Source organism: Protopterus annectens, chromosome 3.part1 (assembly GCF_019279795.1).
Source record: "Protopterus annectens isolate FY-2018-M chromosome 3.part1, PAN1.0, whole genome shotgun sequence".
NCBI lineage: Eukaryota > Metazoa > Chordata > Ceratodontiformes > Protopteridae > Protopterus > Protopterus annectens.
Window position 1 is genome coordinate 867,507,775 of NC_056732.1, and position 25,611 is coordinate 867,533,385.

The window sequence follows — 25,611 nt, forward strand, 5'->3', positions numbered from 1 at the left end:
GACTGATGTTTTTTGAAGAGGTCCCACATGAATTAGTTGCTATGTGCTTTGTACTGTCATCAACATTCATTTAATAACAGTATTTCATGACTCAGCACAGTAAAGTTAGAAGGGTTTTAACTGCAGATGTTAATATCCTGATCCTGTGCATCCCATGAAGAATATAGAATTCAGTGAGACTGGTAAGAAACTGAAACTCTGAGGGATAAGTTTGTGAAAAAAACTAAACTGGGATCACTGGATAGAGGTATAGAAAAGGCAAAATATTTCTACCCCTGAATCATTAAAGAGCTGGGCCAGTTTTGTGGGCAGTACTATTAAAGTACCACTGCGGTGTTATCATGATTTGTATTTTTCTGCCTGGGACAAACTTGAAAGGGTCTTTAAGACTCTTAGAAGCTGAAACCCACCTGAAACTAAAACCCAAAAAAGCATTTGGACTCTGGTCTGCATCCAGGGAAATACATTTAGACTGCTGTACTTATCTTAACATTTAAATCTGCTTTTGTGGTTCCAGTTTTGTATCTTACTTTGATTTCTGTTGAGCTGAAGTCACAGCTATTAATTTAAGGCATTTTTCTGTTGGGACTGCTTTTTCAAACAAGTTATATCTTGTGCCTTGGTATTTAAATCAGTTTTGAGTGGGTTCTCTTATATAGATATATATATATAAATCTACTTCAGTAGATCGAACTTTTACAAGTTCGAACCACATATGACCGAGACCATATGTTCGAACTTGTAAAAGTTCGAACACTGAAATAAAAACACTTAAAACAAAACAAAACAAAACTAAACATCTATAGCAAGGGATCTACACCCCCCTGCACCCCCACACCCCCCTTAAATATACCAACTCTGACATCACACTACATTGCGGAAATGGAAAATCTTCCCTTTCCACTCTGTACAGAGATCTTCATTCAGTCCGATCAAACTTTTACAAGTTCGAACATATGATCAACTGAAGGGGACCCATATATATATATATATATATATATATATATATATATATATATATATATATATATATATATATATATATATATATATATATATATATGTGTATATATATATATATATATATATATATATATATATATATATATATATATATATATATATATATATATATATATATATATATATATATATATATATATATACATATATATCATATTGTTATTAAATATTAATTGTTAATCTAATTCATTATGGCTACAGCTTATCCATAAAGTTCAGCTAAGTGTAATTCCATTCTTTCTATCCATGCATCCATGTTTTGACATTGTAAATGGCTTCTTGAACTTAATGTTGTTGCTTATTCCTGCATGTACAAATTGATAGATAAATATAGATAGATGTTTGTTTTTAGCATATTATTGTCTCTATAAATATGTTTTGTTCATTTCTTATCTGATCCTGTTCTCAAGATCAGTGCACTACCCTGTTAAGCAAAAATAAATAAAAAACAAATAAAAAAAAAATAATAATCTGAATCTACAGCTATAAACTGATATGCATTTACTTTTTGCATTGCTATTTTTCTGTGTTCTTAAGTGGGTTAATTGGCATTGCTGCATATAATGGCTGTGCTTTAGTCACTTTCCAAACTTAGACCAGTTAGTTTTGGTCACCCATTTGAGTTTTATCTACAGCTTACAGTCATTAAACCCAGTGAGAGTGGGGAAGATAAACATTAATGGCTAGAGCTTTAGTTGTTTCAGCCTTCATTTTCCTTGGTATTTTAGACTGCATGAGCAATCAAACATCTTTGTCTTCAAGAATCTTGGAAGCCAAAACACCCCCCTGAAGCTAAAACCAACAAAGCTTTTGGACTCCATTTTGCATCCAGGGAAGATGAATAGACTACAACTTATCTTACCATTTAAATCAGTTTTGTGTGGTTTCTATCTTCTATTTTAATGTGATTTCTCTCAATCCAAAGTTACAGCTATTAATTGAAGGCATTTTACTATTTGCATTGCTTTTCAAGTCGGTCTTGAGCTGTGCCTAGGTATTTTAATCAGTACTGAGTAAGTTCTCTCATTTTTCTGCATTTTTATTATTTCTTCTCTTAATCTGAAGATGCAGCTACATGTGGATGTAAAAAACTTGAGACATGCCTCTCCGGATTATATGAAGAGAGACAATGATGGAGCTCTTGGACTATGGGCCCCAGGCATGTATGAGTCTAGCAATGAGCATGTTACCTTTCCCAAGGATGATGCCTCAATATGGGTGAAAAGCAATTGATTCAATAATTGGCTAAGATTTTGGTGTCATTCATAGGGGATAAAATATTTGTCAGCCTAAGAGGATATGATCAACAGGCCATGCTGCTTCACTAGGCTTGGCCAGCACCTGTTCCTCTAGGCTTTTGAATATTAGCTAACACATTGTCTACCACCATTGTGCCTTTTTAGGAAATGATAACCAGATAAACCTACCAACATAATGAAACAAGCAAAATAAAATATTAAAGATATTCTGATTGATGCAAGGAGCCTAAACAAGAAAATCTACTTCCTAGAGTCCCTACATACCTTGGAGGCTGTAGATGTGTGTGTAGTGACCAAACCATGGTTTAAATCGGCATAGTGTACTCTGGCTGTCCAGAGTGATGATGCCTTTCACACATTTAGGCCAGTTACTATGCAGGGAGTGGGAAAATTTGTATCCGGGAGAGACACATCAAGGCTGGCAAAACAGCATGATGCCCTAGAGCACCTTAATTCATGTTCAACTCGCCATCAGCGAAGCGCCTTCCCATATTCTAGCTATCTGCAGAATTCCCTCTATGACCCAGGAATGTCACAGCATTTACATAGACAGACTGGAGTTAATCAGCATTAAACCCAATACCATCTTCCTAGGTATCTTCAGCTACTCAGCTACAGACTGGGAGGCATATGCAAGCACTAGTTTGCAAGGCCAGAGATTTCTGGACTTGTTAACACAAATCATCTAGACCAACTAGTCAGCATACCCTCTAGGGGGAAACAGCAGCCTTGACCCTGTCCTCAGAAAAATGGAGGAATTATGTTCCATCATTTGTGTAACATCTTCAATTGTCAAGTGCAACCACAAAGAAGTATTGTTTGAAATAAAACTAAACTCTAAGATCTCAGCTCTCTCTGGAACTTTTGAAAATTCCTCTAAAGCAAACTTTCTTCATCAAAGTGATACCCTGGCAAGTTTCAAATCCCCCCAAACCCATAAATACTATGGAAATGTATACCACAAACAACTAATATCAACATGTAACCAACTGCATAGAAGCAGCTATACACTATAGAAATAACCATAGGACAAACACTAAAAAAAAAAACTTCCCTGGTGGAACCACAACATCATCAGCTTTATATTAATGGAAGGAAATTCTGGCCCAAAATAAGAAGTGCAGCATCCAGCGTGTTAAAATACCATTATTAATTCAGTAAGCAATTCAGGAGTCTAATTAAAACCACCAAGGACAAATAAGAAGCAAAAAAAGTCACCCTGGCCAAGGACAACCACAAGGTCTTCTTCAGCTATGTCCATAATCTCAAAAATGCTATGCAACAGTGTGCTGACCTGATTGTGAATGGTACCACCTATCGTGAAAATACAGCTAAACTGCTGTTTCATAAATTCATCTCCAACTAACCCCCCACCCCACCCTGGGAGAGTTTAAGAAAAATAGTGGAAACAAACCCCAGCTATCACTGAGGACCAAGTCTTGGAAGTTCTCTGAAAAATCAAAAATACATCTATGGATCTTAACAATATCCCCTAGTATTTCCTGAATAGCATGAATCATGGCTTATCAAAATCTCTAACAACACTAATCAATCTCAGCATCCAAACTGGCTTTGTACCAAATGAATGAAAAACAACAATTCATACCCCTGCACAAGGGAGGGTCATCCACTGACCTGGGTAACTACCATCCCATATGTATATCCAGCCTCACATGTAAAGTCATGGAAAGACATAGGAATCCTCCGTGTGCTGGACCCATGCCAGTTTAGTTTTTCAAAGGCAGTGCATGCTTACTTAACTTAGTGGACTTTTTTAAGAGTCACTAAAGCAATAGATGAAAGCAAGATGGTGCACACAGACCTATTAGACTTAGACAATGCTTTTGACACAATACCCCACTCAGGTATTGCAGAAAAATGTACTATCTTGACACAGGAAGTCAAGGTAGGGGAAGCTATCTCCACAAAAAGACTCATCTCTAGTGAAGTCTCAGAGGGCTGTGTTCTAAGAGCAGTCCTGTTTACTTTTCATGTTGTAGCAAACATCAAGAGCTTTTAGTTAACCGAGTTTTTGATTAATGCAAGATGGGAACAATGTATGAATCCCAAAAATTAACTCAGGTATCTGAGAGGAGGATTTATCCCAAACAAATAACTGGTGTCAGAGTCATGAATTGAGGCTAAATGTAAAAAAAAAAAATGCATTATTGTATCCTTTTGAGAAACTGACTACATCAGGAAACTACTCCATCGACAATATTCCCCTTTGAGTCAATCTAGTAGTTAGGGATTTGGGAACATACATAGAGAATGATCTATCATTCAACCAACATGTGCCTACTGTTGTGAGGAAGCCCTTCTATCTTGATCTACTTATAAGCAAAGGGATAGTATTTTGGTTAAGAGATGTCATGCTTTCACTATACTCAGCAGGCCCATCACTGAGTATAGTGTCCCCTTTGTTATGTACCTGTCCAGAAATATTCAATAAGTAGAATGCTCACAGAGATTCTTCACAATGGGAATGCAGGGTTAAACTACATGACCAACTTTGCCAACTCAAAGCTCTGTCACTATACTCTTTCCCTTATAGATCATTAAGAGGTGATCAGTACCTGGCCTACAAGGGATCCTCTGACACAGTACCAATGGAATTTGTGCACTTCTGCAAGTCAAGTTGTTTCAGATATATGCAATCCAGTGACCTTAACCTCTTCTGCAACATAAACAGAATAGTCTGGAATGACAGATACATATCCCAGGTGACACCATTACTCTGCAATAGACTCCCCATTAAAAGAAAACTCATCCATGCCCCTAGTCAAACACAACTTAGATCAATGTCTAGAAATAGGAAACTTTATTCCAGGGGTGCTCCTTGTGGTGCTAATGGACAGAGACAACACCTTAATGTCCTATCCTGTAACAGTGTAATTTCAATAGTCAGTGGTATGACCCCAAAATATTCATTCAGAAATGTGAAGTATAGGAATAAAAATCACTGTAACAAGAATTTGAACACTTAATGGGATAATGTCTAGTCTTAAAATGACCCTTCAGGGACCAGTATTATCCTATGAACATACAAACTAATGAATGGTTAGAAGTATAAGAGATATGCAATGGATTATACAAAATATAACCATGATAGAATGATTGACTTTTCATTAGATATTTTTTTGTGCTACAGAGCAAAATGGCTTCCTGAAAAGATACTAATCATTATTTGTTATAAAAACTTAAAAACAATTATCTTTATACAAAACGTAAAACATGTGTAACCAGTATTATTTATGGATGCACTTATTGTTTGCTTGCTTGATTTAATTGATTGATTGATTGGTCGATTGATGAGTGTGCATTTACTTCCTGCTTACATTCTATGCACATTTTTCATTTGTTTAGCAAATTGGTTAATTCCATAGATGTTTGTTTCTTAGGTTTATAGTCACACCAACTCTAAAGACAGCTGAGAGGTTTTAACTAGCCCCTCTCTCTCTCTCTCTCTCTCTCTCTCTCTCTCTCTCTCTCTCTCTCTCTCTCCCTTTCATAAATCTTTTACAACTTTTTATTATTATAATTATTATTATTATTATTATTGTTTGTGTGTAGAACAAAAAATATAATGCAAAATTCTAGTGAGGAAAAAGTGGGTTTGCTATTTGTGATACTAAAAGAAAATTGAAAAGGGCAACTCTAAATATTTTACTATTTTACTATGATTACTACTTAGAAGGATACTGAAGTTTGTTTTATTTTATTTTTTTTTTCTCCAGGTTGAGTCAAACAGAAACAATGATGACCTTAAATTTATTCTATCTGGGGAAGGAGCTGGGACTATGTTTACTATTGAACCAAGCACAGGGAAACTTCATGCAATAAAAAAGCTTGACCGAGAGGAAAAATCCTTGTATATCTTAAAAGCTCAAGTTGTGAATAAATATACTCATCAGGTTGTAGAACCAGAATACAACTTAATAGTTAAAGTTCAGGATGTGAATGATAATGAACCACAGTTTCTCAATGGGCCATATACTGCAGCAGTACCCGAAATGGCACCTATAGGTATGTGCAATGTTTCATTTCTATGTTTGGCGTCTGTCTTTTAATAATGGAAAATAATTATCTGTTGTATTTATTACAAAATGCAATATGTACTCAGATTTTAAAAAGCAAATCTAGAAAAAGCTCCTTCTCCTTCAAAAGTACTCCAAAGTTAGTATATTGTCTGTGAAGCTGAATTATGGAGTTGTGATTATTAAAGATATTTGTTTTTATGGATATGCTTCTTTTACTTTGGATACAGAAAAAATAAGTGCACTATTGTTGGTTTCAATGAATTCCTTTAATGTTTACTTAAAATAACATGACATCTCAAATCTCAGCTTTGCTGATATTTATGATATGCACTGTAATTGTACAGCATTCTTATTATTTTATTAGTTGCAGACATCTGCTAATGTAGGTATGTTGATGTCAGTGTTACTCTTCTCTGCTGTTCATTAAGATCTGATGAATGAAGACACTCAGAAAATTTTCCTTTCTCCTGCTGTTCTGTGTTCTTGCCAGAAAATTAATATGAACAATACATGCAGAAGTTTCATTTCCTCAGACAGCAACTCAAATGTGTAGAAACAAATAACAGATTATACTTGCTACTGCATAACCAGTGATTAATCTGCAGTAGTTAATTTTATATTCCTTTACCTTCACGTGACTGTCTTTGCTTAAAGTATTCTATATTGTTGTTATTTAATGAAAAATGTAATGCATTAAGACACATCTATGGTACTCAGTCTTTTATATCATAAAACATAACGAGGAATGTCTGGTGTGAACTGTCTGATATATACGAAGATACGTTAATTAGATAATATATTAAATCTCTGGGACATAGTAAAGCAACAAAATGAACATAATGCTGTTTTGTTGAAACACCAGTTGCTGCAGAAACATAACTACCAGATGTTTTCTCTGCTTAATGCTTAATAACACAGATGCATTGAGCCATTTAATAGTTTAATAGCTTGTGACCCAAATACTAGTATGTCATTGACACTTGTAACATCAGTAAATAAAAGGCTGCATCACCAAAATGGTGTGGCACAAAATAAAAAGCATATGTGGAAGTAATAGGATAATCTCCTAAAACATTAAATCTCTGAGTTCAAAAGTGTCTGGTACATACTTTATCATAACATTTAAAGCACTGAACATTCATTGCTTGTACTTAATATATGTGCTCACATGTATAGTCTTTTAATGTATTGCACTACAGACAATCGAATGTGTTCATGTTTTGGATATTTCTTAATTGGCATATATTGTAAACCTGACATATACATTATTATTTTGAACCGAATACTTTTGAAATATTGCAGTTTGGTAATTCCTAAGAGCCACTTGATCTAGATATGATGCTACTGGCATAAGATCATATCAATGCAATGCTATATGTTTTGTTTAACCTTTTCCTGACAGGATATCTATACAAATAAGTATACAGCAGATAGTGCATATGGTTTCAGTTTTAAAGCAAGAGAATAGATACATCTTGAATGCCAGCATTACTGTATTTTGAATGCTATAACTAAGCAATAATATTTAAAATGATACAAAGAATTCATTTTGAGAAACATTTTTTTAAAAAAAAAAATACAACTTTATTAGCAAAGAAGTAGTTTTTATATCATTTATACAACTCTAAGAGTATGCTGCATTGTTTCATCTTACATCACACATTATAAAAGAATCAAGCAGAAAAAGATGACAATATAAAACCATTTTATTAATAATACCTCATGGAAAAAAGCAAGCAATTTAATACACTCTAAAGATATTATTTACAAACTGCATGCAACATTTGTAAGTCTCTGTCAAAGAAGACAGAAAAATATGTCAACAATTCTGGGACTCTTTAGCATTTTTGGTATTTTTATATCACTTCTTGATTTTATGCTCATAAACATGAAGTTGCTTATGACTTCAGAAGGACCATATATGCACTGATTAAAATAATTGCAGCAGCAAATATTAAAATAACTAATCTAAATGGTCATTTCTTCATACTAATTAAGGTAAAAGCGGGATCACCTACACACAAGAGTCAAAAATTCATGTTTGCCTATACAGAAAATCACATCTCCTGACATAGAAGGTTGCATTTATTATTAATTTCCATTGAAGAGTAATCATAATATAATTTAAAGAGAAATAATGAAAATGTGTCCTCATTCATTTTTAACCTAGAGGATTTTAATATATATTTTTTATTTATCCTTTGTTGACAAGTTTAGATCCTCTAGGCTAGTGTCCTCTTTTCAGTGGAGACACAAGGTGGTATTTATCTCTCCATGTCAATTCAAATGTTTCTAAAACCTGTTGGATATTATAGCAATAACCCACGCCTGGGTGTGGGTAATGCTGAATTTACCCACGGTTGGCATGGTTTGGTCCCGAGGCGGCCCAAACAAAGACAACCGTGGGTAAATCCAGCATTACCACACCAGAAGTGGTTATTATTATTAATACCATTATTTAAGAAAGAAATAATTACTTTTCTTAAATAATGGCATTGTATAATGCCTCTTTGCTGCCCTTCGCGGCTGTCTGCTGTTCAGCAGTTCTGATGTACTGCATGCCTCGCGGTACATCAGAGTGTGGCAAGCAACGGAGAACACAAGTTCTCCGTTGCTTTTCTCGCTATGTTAAATGGGTTTAACATAGCGAGACAGCTTTAAAATAAGCAACGGAGATCTCCGTTGCTTTTTACTATGTCGCTATGTTAAAGGAGTTTAACATAGCGAGACAGTAAAAAGCAACGGAGATCTCCGTTGCTTTTTAAATCTGTGTCGCTATGTTAAACTCTTTAACATAGCGAGACATTTTATACTAACGGAAAAGTCCGGACGGACCTTTTCCGTTAGTATATTGAGGATTTAACGGGCACGCTGGTTGGGCTGGCCAATCAGCGTGCACGTTTTTAGAGTAGGCATTGTATAATATTAAGAAATTTAGCCAGCATCACAGCTCCATTATCTGCAAACCATTTAGAATGTGTTGGGGGTTGGTATAATGGTTAGGGTGTTTATCTTACAGATACAAGGTACAGGGTTTGACTTTTACCTTTGAAAGAGAAATTGGCTAGGCTTAAAATGTCCAGCAGTGGCAGCTAGCCTAGTCCTTACCTATGAACTTGAGTGAGGTTCTTTTAATAAGATGGAATAGTTGGCATAATGGTTAAGGTCGTTACTCCATAAACACAAGGTACAAGGTTTGATTCCAAACTCAGGTTATTGACTAGGCTTAAATTTGCCTTTCAGGGCAGTTACCTTAATATTCATCTATGAACTATGAGTCTTGAATGCTGACATTGGGATACCTCAGTTCCAATTATGTCATCTAATGTATGTTGAAAGAGTCTCAATAGCTAGAATAACAAAGGGGACGCTGTGCATCTTTGCCTAGCATATCTTTTCTATTTGAAGGATAGTGTTGAAATTCTATTTATTACAATTTGGGTTAACTGGTCTTTGAACATAGCCTTACATTTAGCTAGAAAGGATCCTTTGATTCCATGTGTTTCTAGTGTATCCAAAAGAAGGGCCAGTGTAATAAATCAAATGGCTTTAGTCAGCAAAATGCTCTGCCATTTAACAAATTGCAGAGCATAGTATGAAAAAGCTTAACTATGTTCATAGGCACATAGATACGTACTAGGCTAGCTGCTCTTGCAGGCCATTTTAAGCCCAACCAGTTTCCCTTTTAGTGCTGGAAATAAATTTTCCCATTTCATTGTAGACTGGCCTTAATCATCCCATGGTCGATAATTACATGTTACCTCTAATGAGAATAACTGGGATCATAGCATAGATAGTTTGAAGGGACCCATGCATGAGATAAAGCATTTAGGAATTGTATCAGGCCATTAGTAGTACAGGGTGCAGTAGTGGGGTAAATGCTCTCTTTACCATCCATAGATCTACGTTACACCTGAAAATGTACAGGGATGAACCTTGCTTTATGTTGATGGGGAGTCTGTCCCACAGCAGCAGCATCCTCTGCATGATATACTTGTCCTTCCAAACCATTCTGTTGATGTTGCAGAAGAGATTTAGATCTCTAGACTGAGTATTTCTGATGCTATGTTACTTTCTGATGTACAATAAATTCATCAGTATTGGGTTGGAGGATGGCAAGGCTTTAAATTGGACCATGTAAGTCATATTGTTTACACCTTATTAGTAAGGTATCTCTGTCAGAGTTCCAGTTGTTGCATTTGTCTAATAAAAATTATTTATTTTATTTTACATTTCTTGACCATGATAGTCCAACTGGATATATGTCCATTTTCAGCGGAGGCCCAGGGAGAAAAGCACCAAGATATTTTATTTTAATTTTATTTTATTTTACATTTGTTGACCGGGAGAATCCGACTGGATAAATGTCCTTTTTAAGCGGAGGCCTGGGGAGAAAAGCTCCACAGTTTGTAAATATACAAAGGCAAGTAAACACATACAGAGTTGTCTCACAAATACAAAGAGCAAGTACAAAGCATAACATTTTAGAAGTACATAGAGAAAAAAATATTTTAGCTGCAAATTGTAGTAGTAGGACATGTTAGTTGTATGCCCAGCAATTTCTACTTGAATTAATGAGAGTATGTATAATTCACCCATAAATATGTGTGAATTTACAATATTGTGTTTCAGTATGATGGTGTAAGAAAGAAATGGGGAGTACAGTGAGTAGTAGAGAGTTTTCTAGAGTATAGTAGGACTGCTAGTAGATGAGGTTTGCGTATTAGGAATACTAGTACATGCAGTAAATTAGTATGTGGAGGTTGATAGAGAAAGTCCTGAGGGAGAAGCAGGTATAGAGGGTCAACCTGGGGGAAGGCATGGGCATTGTCTATTGATAAATAGCTGTTCCTTTAGTAGTTGTTTAAACTTAATGATAGAGTTTGCTTAGGTAATATCAGGGGGCAGTGAGTTCCAGATTTTACCTATGTAGTTAGGAAACAGGTCGTCTCCTGCTAAGTTGTTGGTTCTGGTGATCTTGATTAAGGTTTTGTCACTAGAGCATAGTTGTCTTGGGTTTTCATGTATTTTAAGTAAATTAGATAGTGTTGGTATTTTGTCAGGATATAGTAGGAGTTTTTAAGTGAAAACTAGTTGGAAGGTAATGAGATTTTGAAGTTCAAGCCACTTTAGTTGGTTTAGTAAGTGGCAATGATAGGAACGGTAGGGAGCATTTGTGGCAAATCTGGCAATTTGATTGTAACACGTGTCTAGTTTTGCAATTTCTGTTTTGGAGAGGTTGGTGAAGATGGAGGCAACATATAGAAGTGTGGATAGGAGCAGAGTTTGAGCCATGGTAATTTTAGTCTGTTGATTTAGGTATGTTTTATTTTTGTATAGACTGCCTAGTTTTTTGTGTATGTTTTTGATGGTTTGATTTATGTGCAGGTCAAACTTCAGTTTGTTGTCCATTGTGACAGCCAGTAGTTTTGTGTGGGAGTCTGAGGAGATAAAGGTACCGTCACTAGACATAATACTGAAAGAATAAGTGTCTAAGTTGGATTTATTTACTTTGAAAATTAGTAATTTGGTTGTTTTGGGGTTCAGTAACAGGTTTTTACTGAGAAACCAAGCTTCAGTGGTTTTGAAGACTTGGGTAGTGGAAAGGAGTGTGAGAGGGTTGGTGACTGAGCAGACTAGTGTTGAGTCGTCAGCATATTGTATGACAGTTGCATCTTGGGTGATCCTGTTGAGATCGTTAATGAATACAGAAAATAATAGAGGGCCTAAAATTGATCCTTGTGGGACTCCAGTTGTAATAGAGAGCAGTGTGGACAGTTTGTTATCCCACCTGACTGCTTGCTGTCTACCTATTAGGTAATTTTGAAACCAGGCTAGTGAGTCAGTGACTAGTCCAAGGTCAAAGACCAATACACGTAAGGTTCAGATAAGGCACATTTAATAACTTGCTGCAAGGAGACAAAAAACATGCAAATACAGGATTTTGCCTAACTACTAACAGGAAGCATGCTATTCTTATACTGTTTTACAAGACATTGCCTACTATGGTTGACGTAATCAAACACAACTTTCAGTATTGTTCTACAGCAGATGTTACTCAGATTTTCTGCTGACATGACTGGATTTATGAAAAACATTTTGAGAAAAACAACCTGGCCTTGGTGGGCCCTAGCCCATTTAGAAGCTTCTATTGTATAGTTCTAATACATGTGTTACATTTCAAGGTACTTTTCTAGTTTAGACACAAGCAAGCACTGATTGCAGTTCATATTTTCAAGCCGTCTTTGTTCTAGTTATCTATAACTCCTGCAGCTGTGTATTTTCTCACAGCACAAGCGGAACTCCTTGGCTAAGTTTCATAACATTAATTCATCTATTCATTATTTTCTTAACACAAGCAGAGATTATCTGCTTTCCTGTAAATTTCCAAAGCATATAGCTGCGCATATTTTGTGACAATACAAGGTTAGAAAGCTTCTGCAATTTGCACAGATTTTAAGCAGTGTGAAATAGAATAAATGTGTTAACCTTTTTCAAGCCTTAAATGCACTAAGCATATTACTAATACATACACTAATACATATTTTTCTAACATTTCCCCCCATTAATACTTTTATTCTACTTTCAAAATAAGCATAAACAGTTTTTTCTTCTCCTAACCTCTTCCCTCTTAGGATTTGCAGTTAAGAGAGTCATTCAATTTAAACTTATGAAAGCATTTTCAATCTTTTAACAGTTCTTAAAGCTCAGTACTTTGATATAAGGTTTCAGAAACTTACATACCTATAAAGTCTTTAATCAGTCTTTTTATGTAGTGGATATCACAGCAAACACATACTCCCAAGTAGGATAATTCCTACACAGATAGCAATCAGAATGTTCATTAGGATAGTACCCCACCCCCCAAACCATTTCTGGAAAAAGTCCATCAGTGGGTTTGGTCCTGGTTTGGTCATGTCATACACTTGCTGAATCACCTCAAGGTGATTGTATATCTCGTGTTTATGGTCAGGAATATACGAACAGCACTCCTCCTGGATTAAAGCACAAGTACCACCTCTTGCCGCTAGGGTGAAGTCGAGAGCCATGCGGTTGTGAAGCACTACAGTTCTCTTGGCATTCAGTTCATCAATCACCAATTCAAGGGTGGAAAAAGTTGCATTACTCATTACTTCGAGAAGTTTAGACAGTTTTCTCAGCTCCCAGATCGATTTTGTCACTCCATATGCTGGTAATATGCCTGCCCATGATATAACAGTATCACTCAAGTCCATGTGTGTCAGTCCATCGCCCACAGCATGATGGTTTTTCCAGCGTGCATCGATTTGCTCTACTGGATCTATAGGTTTCTATACGGGTTTCTTGTTGACCTCTTGGACATTTCAAATTTTTCCTCGAGGTAAAACTGCAGTGTGTCGTATGGCCGGAACCAGGTAGCCCAAAAAACAACTACCGGATCAATTCTCAGGTAACCACTTGTATGCCTTTCTGCCACATACAAAATAACAATCCTCTACTTTAGTAGTAACTTTACTATGAATATACACTTGTCCTGCATGAAACATTTTTCTATCAATTATAGACAGTTGTTTATAGAGAACTGAATCATGTTTTACTTCATCAATTGTTTTGTGCATCAATTCAAGAAATTAATCATAGTTTGTATTACAATAAGAACCTGCATTGTTAGCTTCAGTGTAACATTTATAAGGAACAATCACATTGCAATTGCTCCAACCCACCTGAACAGTATCATTTTTATAAAAACACACAGTTCCCTTTTGTGGAATAGACAAGTGCAATGTTATTTTATCTAGTGATGTAACAGTTGAGGTATCATAAACCAAGTTTTCCCAGGTCTCACTGACCCCTAGGGGGACTGTAGTCATTAATAACCCCCCGTATGCTGTCGGCAAAGCTGTACAAATCCAGCAATTCGAAACATTGAAAGTCTCAGCATACACATATTTAATTGCCTGGTAAGTGTTGAAGTTTGGGTGCCAGTCTATGAGTAATGCTTCACGTTATTCAGTTCAATTTGTGTGGCTGGAAAAAGGAATGGCCACAACAAAAAGATTATTGTCACTAGTATAGCTAACAGGATGATTATGCACTACTTCTGAGGAAATGGTTGTTCTGCATTCCTGTTTTTTCTGGATTCTATCATTTTGCTCTTGACATATGACAAGATTTTTGTCCAGTTCAAAGTTTTTAACTAGTTTGCAGTGTGTCTGGTGGATCCACGAAGCACGCTCTGTGATTTTGACTGCAGTAGGTGTTGAACGAACCACCTGGTATGGACCTTCCCACTTTGGTGATGCCCAGTTTTTCTTCTTAATGGCTTTTATCCAAACTCAGGTACCCGGTTCCACTGCCACTTCTGATGGTCTGTTCTTGTTCTTTATCTGAGACAGAATTTGACTGCAACAGACGTTTGGAATTCAACAAATTCCTCATATACTCTGCTAGTGTACAGTCAGCTTCCTGGTCTGCAGGCATGAGAAGTTTCCACTGAGGTATATAATAAGCCCTTCCAAATAGTTTCTCAAAAGGAGTCAATCCTTTTGCATTCAGAACAGTTCTCATGCTCAACAGTGCCAGGGGCAGACAGTACACCCAATTTCTCTTAGTTTCTGCTAATAACTTTCTTAGCTTACTCTTTAAAATCCCATTATGCCTCTCAGCTAACCCTGCAGATTATGGGTGGTATGCACAATGATTATTCAAAGAAATACCAAAATGTTTACTTAGCTGTTGTATGGTTTGATTTACAAAGTGTGTACAGTTGTCACTATAGATCCTTTCCGGAATGCTGAATCTAGGGATGATTTCTTTAACAAGGATTTTCGCTACGGTAGCCGCATCTGGATTTTTAGTCGGAAAGGCTTCCACCCATCTGGAAAACATACCTATAATGACAAGACAATACTTCTTATTTTCACATTTGTTCAATTCTATGAAATCCATACAGATAGTATGAAACGGATATGGTGGTGTAGGGAAACTCCCTTGCTTGGGCTTTAATGCCCCTTGTGCATGATGTTTGTTACAAACGTAGCACATTAAACAATTCTTTTTAGAATAGTTTGTAAATCCATATGTTGTGAACACTCTGTTCACCAGTTGTACCATCCCCCCTGTTGAGACATGGCACTGCCCATGGCTCAACAAAGCTGCATATCTAAACAAATTAGATGGTAATATCGTTTTCCCTTCCTTAGAGATGTACAGCCCCTTTTCGAGAATTGCTCCTCGTCTTACCCATCTCTGTTTTTCAGCCTGCGTAGTAAGTGTCTGCATTGTCTTTAACATTTCTAAGTCTAAAATCTCAGAGGGTTGTAATTCCTCATTCAAAAGAAACATTTCTGAAGCTGTTTTGCAGCTGTATCAGCTCTTGCATTACCTTTTGAAATCCTATCCTGTTGCTTGGTATGAGCTGTGCATTTACAAATAGCTACTTTCTGAGGTAACTGAATAGATTCTAAAAGATCTAAAATAAACTGTGCATGATTGATTGGTTTGCCAGTAAATGTTATCATTCCTCAATTTTTCCACTGTTGCGCTAAAACATGTACAGTAGAAAAAGCGTACTGGCTTTCAGTAAAAATGTTCACACAGTTACCCTTTGCTAAGATACATGCCCGTGTCAAGGCAATCAATTCTGCTGCCTGTGCAGATAGGTTGTGTGGTAAAGGTTTTGCTTCTATAATCTCAGTATCAGAAACTACTGCATATCCTACTAGGTTCTGTCCTGCAGGACCCCTTTTGCACGAGCCATCCACGTAGTATGTCACCTCGGCATCATTCAAGGGAACATCCGTGAGATCTTTCCTAGGCAGTGTCTTTTGCTCAATCACCTGCAGGCATCTGTGTGGTGTGCCATCTGCAGGGGTTGGGAGCAAGGTAGAAGGGTTCAAAGTCGTGCATCATTCAATTGTCATATGAGGTTGGCTCAACAATATAGTCATACAGGAAAGATGCCTAGCAGGGGAAAGATATGCTACCTTCTCTTGTAGTAAAATAATCGCGACTTCATGAGGCACTCTCAAAGTGAGAGGGTGGAATAAAACTACTGAGGCCAAAGCCTGTACTTCCATTGCAGCTGCAACTACTGCTTGTACACAGTGGGGTAAAGACCGTGCCACTGGGTCTAGTTGTGATGAATAATAAGCAATAGGGCATTGCTTGTCCCCATGCTGCTGTGTTAACACTGATGTCATATAACCTTGCTTACAATCTACAGTTTGGAAAAAACGTTTATGATAGTTTGGTAATCCTAAAACTAATGAGGACGCTATTAACTGTTTCAGTTTGCAGAAAGCAGATTCTGCTTCTGGTGTCCATTGTAACAAATCCTGTGCTGCCATAGGCTTCTTATATATCAGGTTAGTCAGCGGTGCAGATTCCAAGGCATAGTTTGGGATCCAGCTCCGACAAAAGTTAGTCGTACCCAGGAAGGACATCATTTCCTTCTTAGTGGTGGGTTTTGGTGCTTGCAAAATCGCTATTTTTCTGTCCTCATCTGATGTCCTACCCTCTTTGGATATTACATATCCTAGGTATTTAACTTGTTTTTTTCCAAAGCTGCAGTTTATTCTTGTTTATGTTGTGTCCTTCAGCGGCTAGAAATTGTAATAGCGCTATGGTATCATCTTTGCAATCTTGCTGGGTGGGGGCCACCAGCAGGATATCATCAACATAAAGTAAAATCCGACTGCCTCGGTGGGGTAAATCCCACCAAATTGCTTGCCATTTCTTGTGAGAATATCATTGGACTTTCACAATATCCCTGTGGTAGTCGCGTATATGTATACCTTTTCCCCTGAAATTTGAATGCAAACCAATATTGGCTGTCAAGGTGTATCGGTATCGAAAAAAACGCATTGCTGATATCTACCACAGAAAAATATTTCTGTTGAGGTTTTAAGTCATTTAACAGGGTGTGTGGGTCTGGCACCGTAGGTGCCCTTGGTATTACTGCGTCATTTACAGCTTGGAAATCTTGGACCATACGCCATTCTCCATTTGCTTTCTTAACAGGAAATAAGGGTGTGTTACATGGTGAATCAGGAGATCTCACCAGCACACCTTCCTTAAGTAAAGCTGCTATAATAGGTTTGATTCCTACTTCTGCATCTTTTCTTAAGGGATACTGTCTTTTCTGTGGTCTAAATGCTGACTGTGGCGTGATAGTAACTGGTCCTGCTGTATGAATAAGTCCTACATCTGACTTTCCTGTTGACCAGAGAGTTTCTGGTATATTCTGTAAGGCATTCTCTTCCTCCTTCAATAGGAGTGCTAATCAGCTGTCCTTGCTAGACTGCAAGTGCATGGCTGGGTGGGTCTGAGTTATCCAATTCAACTTCTGCATTTGTATTCCCTGTTCTGACAGTTCTAACTCTGTCTGCTTTTCCCATCTCGTGACTTTTTCTCCCATGTCTACCCATTTTGCATTCTTGTCCTTAGTTAAGCTAACATGTGGTAATCGATTAGATTTATAGAGTGCAAAGAACTCCTGGGGCAATGAACAGCTGACTACACTGTTCCCTTCTATGTCCCAGTACAGATTTCATAATACCAATCTGTTTGCACGATTTCTAAACAATTCTTGCTCATATCCCTTATCAGGTCCTGGTGTGTTATAATAATACAGAGTACAGTGCAACAAATGTTGTTTATCAGTGTCAAGGGAGGGGAACTTGCTGATGGCTACGTTCATCAACTCCTCGGTCACTGCCCCTGTCGTAACCAAGTCCTGGCTGTACCAATAGAACGTTTCACCCTCCGATTGCACTGCAAAGGTATCAATTTGTCACTGTGCTTCCATACCCTGCATAGTTGGAACTACTGCTATACCAAATAGCGCATAAGGTCTCTGCCCAAGAGGTTTACTGGGCATTTTGCAGAAACAACAATTTTGCTTTTCTGGGTCAATCCTGAAACAGGATCAGTTATTGCAATATTATGGGAGAGGGGCTCCCGATACAGCTGTCCATTAGCTGCTTTCACTAGTATGTAATCAGGTGACTCTGAATTCTCTGGCAGTTTGGAGGGATGTATCAGGGTCCATGATGCCCCTGAGTCACATAAAAATTTGACTTCTCTCCCTTCCACCAAGAGTGTAACTTCTGGTTTTGTGTCTGCTAAATAGAGCTCTAAGCTCAATAAAGCTAAATCCAATATTTCATTTTCTTCACTGTCTGTAACTTCCTGCACTTCCTCTATTTCTTCTGTCACATCCTCTACTCCTTCTATCACATTCTCATTTGTCCTTTCTCCGCTATCCCCTTCTAGTGATTCTTGACTATCATATAGTCAGTCCTCACCCTCCGTGTCTCCTGTGGTTGCCTTCTTGTTTTTCTTGCAATCCCTTGCCAAGTGTCCATTTTTACCGCATTTAAAACATTCACCCCTTTTCTTTCGCCCTTCAAAGTCCTCTGATCGCTGATCAGATTGTTTGTTTCCCTGGGCATTTCTCTTGCCCTTTTTCCCAGATTGTACTACATAAACTTCTGCTCCATCTTCTACAGAAAATACGTGGGCTTTCTTTTTCTTTTTGCTATTAAAATGCCTTTTGGCATGCCTAGCATATTCAAGTAATGACTGTAACCTGCCTGTACGATGATCTACCATGTGTTTTGTAATAAAACTGCTTATGGGTACAATGCTGCCTTTCAAAAATGCATTCTTTAACTGCTGCTCATATGGGGAATCTTGTGTCTGATCTTCAGGAACCTGCATTCCACAATGGTTATTAAAACATTCTAACAGTCTGGCATAATATCTGTCAATAGTTTCACCTTCTTGTTGGATGCATTGATTAATGCAAGTCAAGTCTGCCCTAGGCTTCCATTTTTCAGAGATTCGGTCTGTAAGACCTTTCACTCTGTTATCTAACTCTGCGCTGCTATGTGGGAGGGGTCTGAGCGCAACGTCACGGGGATTCAAGTTGCCACTAATCATGTGCCAATCTGGTCCCACAATTTGTCTGACTATTTTTTCTACCTCTTCTCTGTTTAATTTATAACTTAGCCTCATTTCTTGTAAATCTTCTAAGAACTTTCTGAAATTAACTTTTGGATGGGGAATTCCCTCAGTGACTTTCCAGATATCTTCCGGAGTCCAGGGTCTATATACAAAAATAGTTGGGTCCTGACCGTCTTGCCCTGCCTGAGGATTAGGTACTTCTATAAGTGGGCATATTTCCTCTTCACTCATAGATCGTGATTTCCTACCCATTTGATATAATTCAATGTCCCCTTTTGAGTTACCTGCCCGTGTTCGAGACCTAGTCTCGATGGGATCTCTAATAAATGGTATTGCTTTCGTGATGTCTCTATTTTCAGTGGCAGCAGGATATCATGGGGGTGGACTAACCTGTTCACGTGCTTCATATTCTGGCAAAGGAGGCGGAGGGGCCGATGGTATTACTAAGTTATTGTCCTCCTTATCTAAAAACATTGCTTTTGATTTATTATTCTTTTGTTCCCTACGGTTTACCTCCTCAAGCCACCTGTGTGCCTGAAGAATTCCTAATTGGCGCTGCTTTTTTACCTGACCTTTAGAATCGGTTTTGAGCTGTTTGACAAATTTGATAAGTGAGGATTTTTCTAATTTACCATCGAATTCATACTCATTAACCCACTTTGAGTAGTATTTAATATTATCAGCACTCTGTGACTGCATGTATTTTGCGTCTTCGGTTAACGGCGGAGTTTGGGGTCTTTTTGTGCAATTATTACCCATTTTATTCTACCCTTTCAATCGTTACGTAACTCCTTATTTTTAACGTGGTACCACGGGTTTTGTTATAGTCTCTTCAGAATGACTACCTACCTACCCTGTTTTCCCTGATCTATGACAAGACAGTAATCTTTTCTGTCCCTGACTTGTAAAAATACAGTCCTGACAAAAAACAATACAAATCTAGTCCCTGATCTAAAACAGAAAAAAGGTAGATTAACCTTACCTGAGCCTTCATGATTGATCACCTGATTCGTGGAAACCCGTCCTTCAGTCACAGATCAGAAAGTGGCTGGCCTCTTTTGTACGACAATTCAGTTGGAGGGCTTTTCAAAATAAGAAGAACCGATGTGTTTTTTTCCTAGTACTGTTTCAAGCCACCTGGCCTGTCTGATCCGAGGCAAAGTGAGGGTTCCGGCTCGAAGGACCAATCTGTCAAAGGAAAAAACTTCAAAGACCAATACACGTAAGGTTCAGATAAGGCAGATTTAATAACTTGCTGCAAGGAGACAAAAAACATGCAAATACAGGATTTTGCCTAACTACTAATAGGAAGCATGCTATTCTTACACTGTTTTACAAGACATTGCCTACTATGGTTGACGTAATCAAACACAGCTTTCAGTATTGTTCTACAGCAGATGTTACTCAGATTTTCTGCTGACATGACTGGATTTATGAAAAACATTTTGAGAAAAACAACCTGGCCTTGGTGGGCCCTAGCCCGTTTACAAGCTTCTATTGTATAGTTCTAATACGTGTTACATTTCAAGGTACTTTTCTAGTTTAGACACAAGCAATAACTGATTGCAGTTCATATTTTCAAGCCGTCTTTGTTCTAATTATCTATAACTCCTGCAGCTGTGTATTTTCTCACAGCACAAGTGGAACTCCTTGTCTAAGTTTCATAACATTAATTCATCTATTCATTATTTTCTTAACACAAGCAGAGATTATCTGCTTTCCTGTAAATTTCCAAAGCATATAGCTGCACATATTTTGTGACAATACAAGGTTAGAAAGCTTCTGCAATTTGCACAGATTTTATGCAGTGTGAAATAGAATAAATGTGTTAACCCTTTTCAAGCCTTAAATGCACTAAGCATATTACTAATACATACATTAATACATATTTTTCTAACACCTATGTAGTTAGGAAATAGGGAGTCTCCTGCTAAGTTGTTGGTTCTGGTGATCTTGATTATGGTTTTGTCACTAGAGCGTAGTTGTCTTGGGTTTTCATGTATTTTAAGTAAATTAGATAGTGTTGGTATTTTGTCAGGATATAGTAGGAGTTTTTAAGTGAAAACTAATTGGAAGGTAATGAGATTTTGATGTTCAAGCCACTTTAGTTGGTTTAGTGAGTGGCAATGATAGGAACGGTAGGGAGCATTTGTGGCAAATCTGGCAATTTGATTGTAACATGTATCTAGTTTTGTAATTTCTGTTTTGGATAGGTTGGTGAACATGGAGGCAACATATAGAAGTGTGGATAGGAGCAGAGTTTGAGCCATGGTAATTTTAGTCTGTTGATTTAGGTATGTTTTATTTTTGTACAGACTGCCAAGTTTTTTGTGTATGTTTTTGATGGTTTGATTTATGTACAGGTCAAACTTCAGTTTGTTGTCAGTTGTGACACCCAGTAGTTTTGTGTGGGAGTCTGAGGAGATAAGGGTACCATCACTAGACATAATACTGAAAGAATAAGCGTCTAAGTTGGATTTATTTGGTTTGAAAATTAGTAATTTGGTTGTTTTGGGGTTCAGTAACAGGTTTTTAATGAGAAACTAAGCTTCAGTGGTTTTGAAGACTTGGGTAGTGGAAAGGAGTGTGAGAGGGTTGGTGACTGAGCAGACTAGTGTTGAGTCGTCAGCATATTGTATGACAGTTGCATCTTGGGTGATCTTGTTGAGATTGTTAATGAATACAGAAAATAATAGAGGGCCTAAAATTGATCCTTGTGGGACTCCAGTTGTAATAGAGAGCAGTGTGCATAGTTTGTTATCCCACCTGACTGCTTGCTGTCTACCTATTAGATAATTTTGAAACCAGGCTAGTGAGTCAGTGACTAGTCCAAGGTCAGAGAGGGACTCAAGAAGTTTGGGATGCTTGACCATGTCAAAGGCTTTTGATAGGTTTAAAAATATGGCTGATGTTAGTTTGCCTAGATTGCAGTTCAGTTGATTAGGTTGGTGAAGGAGAGGATGGCAGTTGTTGCACTGTGGGTTGGTCTAAATTCGTGTTGGCTAGGAGTGAGAAGTTGTTTTTTTAGTAGGTATTGCATATGTTGCTGGTGAATACATTTTTCTAATATTTTGGCAGGTGGGGATAATATGGCAACAGGGCGATAGTTGGTAAGGTCTGTATGGGTCTACCTGTACTACCTTTGTGTAGTGGGGTGATATATGCTATTTTCCAGATTGTTGGAATTTTGCTTTTTGTTATTGATCTTTTCAGGAGAATTGATATTGGATAGGCTATCTCATTAGCAGCTATTTGAAGGTGTTCAGCTGGAATGTTGTCGGCAGCTAGGCTAGTTGGTCTGAGTTTTCCTAATAGTCTTTTTACATAATCTGTGGGAATAGGTTTGAAGATAATAATACACAATGAACATTTAGTAAATGCTAGTTTCAAGCAAATTACAGTCATAAGCAATACCCGCAATTAGCACATATAGTACTAACTTATTATAAAGCGCTTTATAAAACATAACATTATTTTCAAAGTTATATATACATAGCATTACATTCAGGTTTAAGACACACTGAGCAGCAGTTATACAATTTAACGTCATTCATTGCTTTGGTGACCTTTTCAAAAAAGTCCACTGGGCTGAGTAAGCATGACCTGTCTTCAATGAATCCAAACTGTGATGTTTCTGGTGTTTGGAAGCTCCCTGTGTCCTTACTGGCCAGCAGGTTTGCTATATTTTTTGCCTCAGTGTAGGTAATATTGTTCACAAGCAGCACAGTACAATGCTATGCTGTGCTTCTGAGATTACGAACATAACTAAAAAGTCCTTAGGAGTAGGCATTCTAGCCTCAGAGTTGACTTTGGCAGATTTTATTAAGCTCTGGAGTTATTTGTCTATTTCAGTGATGAGGCCTCCCTCGTTCTGTAAAATATCCTTCTTACTTTTACTCAGTCTTCTTTTCCTTTTATTGTAAAGCTTGCCGATATCATTGTTCCACCATGAGGGTTTATTTTTGGGGATTTCACCTGCTGGAATAATGTGATAGAGTATGTTTCTGTCAATTTAGTGGAATTAACATGGTTTGGTGGGAATTTAACGCTTGCCAATGTATCACTTAGAAGTAGGTAGTTTGTCTTTAGAGTATTTCTAAAGGTACCTTGGGTGGGTGGGATGTCTGGTTACAATTTTATTTTGAAGGAGACAGCTTTATGGTCAAATCTAACAAGTGAGGACGATATAGTACAAGATGACCCCTATTATATTAAAGACAAAATTCAAGATGTTGCTGTCCGTAATAGGAACCCAGACCAATTATTCCTGGGCATTTGTATTAACAAAGTCCAGGAATCTGTGTGTGTGTACTTTAGTGGCCATGTAAGTTTCGCAGTTTATAGCTGGATAATTTAGATCACCAAGTAAAATTTCACAGTTTTAGCTAAAGATATACAACGTCCTAATTTCAGCAGATTTAAATATTAGAATAGCACCTGCAAAGTTCTTACAATTAACTTTGCCACTTTGTGCATGTCCCAACAGGAAAGTCAATCAGGTCATAAAATTCCAGTCTTTCTCTCTCAGCCTTTATCTCTCTATAGATAGATAGACATACAGACATTTACATGAGTTCGCAAGCAAGATTTGCTGTGGCTTTGGAAAATGCTTTTCATGTTTCTACAGTTAGCCTGAGAAAGAAGTCTTAAATAATGTAACATCCACCAACCTATAGCAGCATCTTAATAAGGCATTAGGCTTAAAACATTGCACATATTTGTACAACGAAAAGTTTCAAATACAAAAGTAGAGAGAAATTCCTACAAATGTAAATGTGCATTTTTGTCTTACAGTTTAATACAGTCCTTTTCAATGTCACATATTTGCTAAAAAGGCAAGTACAATGCATCCTCTTTTATTTTTAAAGATTGCTTGCATTTTTCTTAATTTAGTACAGATTTGGTATCTCTTAAATGACTTTTCTTACATTTAGTTTCTGAAAGGACTATTTTATTATTACAGCATTTCTCAGTAGGCAATGGACATTGGTAATCTGATGTAGAGTTACTACTACCCCATGTGAACCACACAGGATACTGATATGTTATAGAACACACATTCACTGACAGCAGTTTGATGGAATATAAGTTGCCAAAAGCACTATTGGCAATCATTAAAGTTGCACTTTTCCCCACTGTTACTTGATCTTGGAGTTGTGGTAGGAGTGGTCTCCTCACCCATAGGGGGTGCAGAAGAGTGTGCCCCCTGCAAAAAAAGTGTCGTTTTTGTTTCAAAATTGCTGAAAGTGATTTTTCATGATTTATTTTCACATTAACAGCTTTCAGTGAATGTGTATTCAGCCTGAGCACACACCATTGCTACCTCAGTGGCATGCAGTTTTCTAAAATGAAAAATCAAAAATTTATAAGAGTAACAGAATAAGATTTTTAACCACAATAATGTACTGATTTGTTACGCCAAAGTGCATGGAATCAGTAGTCATTTTACTTTGGCATTTCAGGTAAAGGAAAAAAAACTTTCTGCAGGCAGTCGTTTCCAATTAGAATTCTCTGTGAGTAACCTGTTCTGTCATAGTCGGCGTTGTAGTATGTTACAGACACAGAGTCCCAAAATCTCTTGTTTCTGATGGTATACCAGCAATGCTGCACAGTCATGGCAAGGATCAGTTCAGAAAGATTTCGGTCACCATTAGCATGATTGGAGAGACAGTGTGATTAGCATAGTATGCTGGTTTACCTACACATGTTTGAAACACATTATTTTGCCTCACCGTTTTCTAAAAGATACATATTAAAACCCCTAAAAATAGGCAGCAAATTCTTTTCTGAATGGGGTAAGTCCCAGTGCACCCCCCATTTGGGGTCTCCATCCCCACAGCCCCCTAAATTATATATACCAACACCATGTTTGCACCACAGTGCAGAAAAGAGCAAAATCTCCTGAAAAGTGCGTGAATAACTTGCAGAATACAGCACATAGCAGTGAAACTCCCCACATCCTTACATTTTCAAATTAAAGCAGCTCATCAAAAAAGCTTGTAATAACCTGGAGACTCCCCATACTCTGGAATAGACTGCCCATACAGGTCAAGCAGAGCGCCTCCTTGGCCTTCTTCAAAAGGAACCTTGATGATTGGATGGGAGATAGGAAATTCACCCTGAGGATCATGTCAGTCGCCCTGCTAGACCGGAGTCCAGAGAAATAAATATTGTGGGAAGAAATATCCAGGGATTTTTTATAGCTAGGCTTGTATAGGCCCTAGGGCCGATAGCCAAGTACCAGCCTATGAACCTATGAACCTATGGAGCTAAGTCTGTTATGAAAATAAATGGATTGGGTAATGTTACGTTTTACAATGGAGGGAGCATGGCTTTATCAC

At 37.4% G+C, this 25,611-nt stretch overlaps 1 protein-coding gene across 1 annotated transcript in view; it reads left to right on the forward strand.

The window, feature by feature from the left end:
- Window positions 1–25,611, forward strand: part of LOC122798304 (cadherin-7-like) — a 1,449,445-nt gene that overhangs the window by 426,276 nt on the left and 997,558 nt on the right. The window contains exon 3 of the mRNA XM_044067131.1: window positions 6,020–6,308. Within this exon, the coding sequence (XP_043923066.1) occupies window positions 6,020–6,308 (289 nt within the window). The remainder of the gene's footprint in view (window positions 1–6,019; window positions 6,309–25,611) is intronic.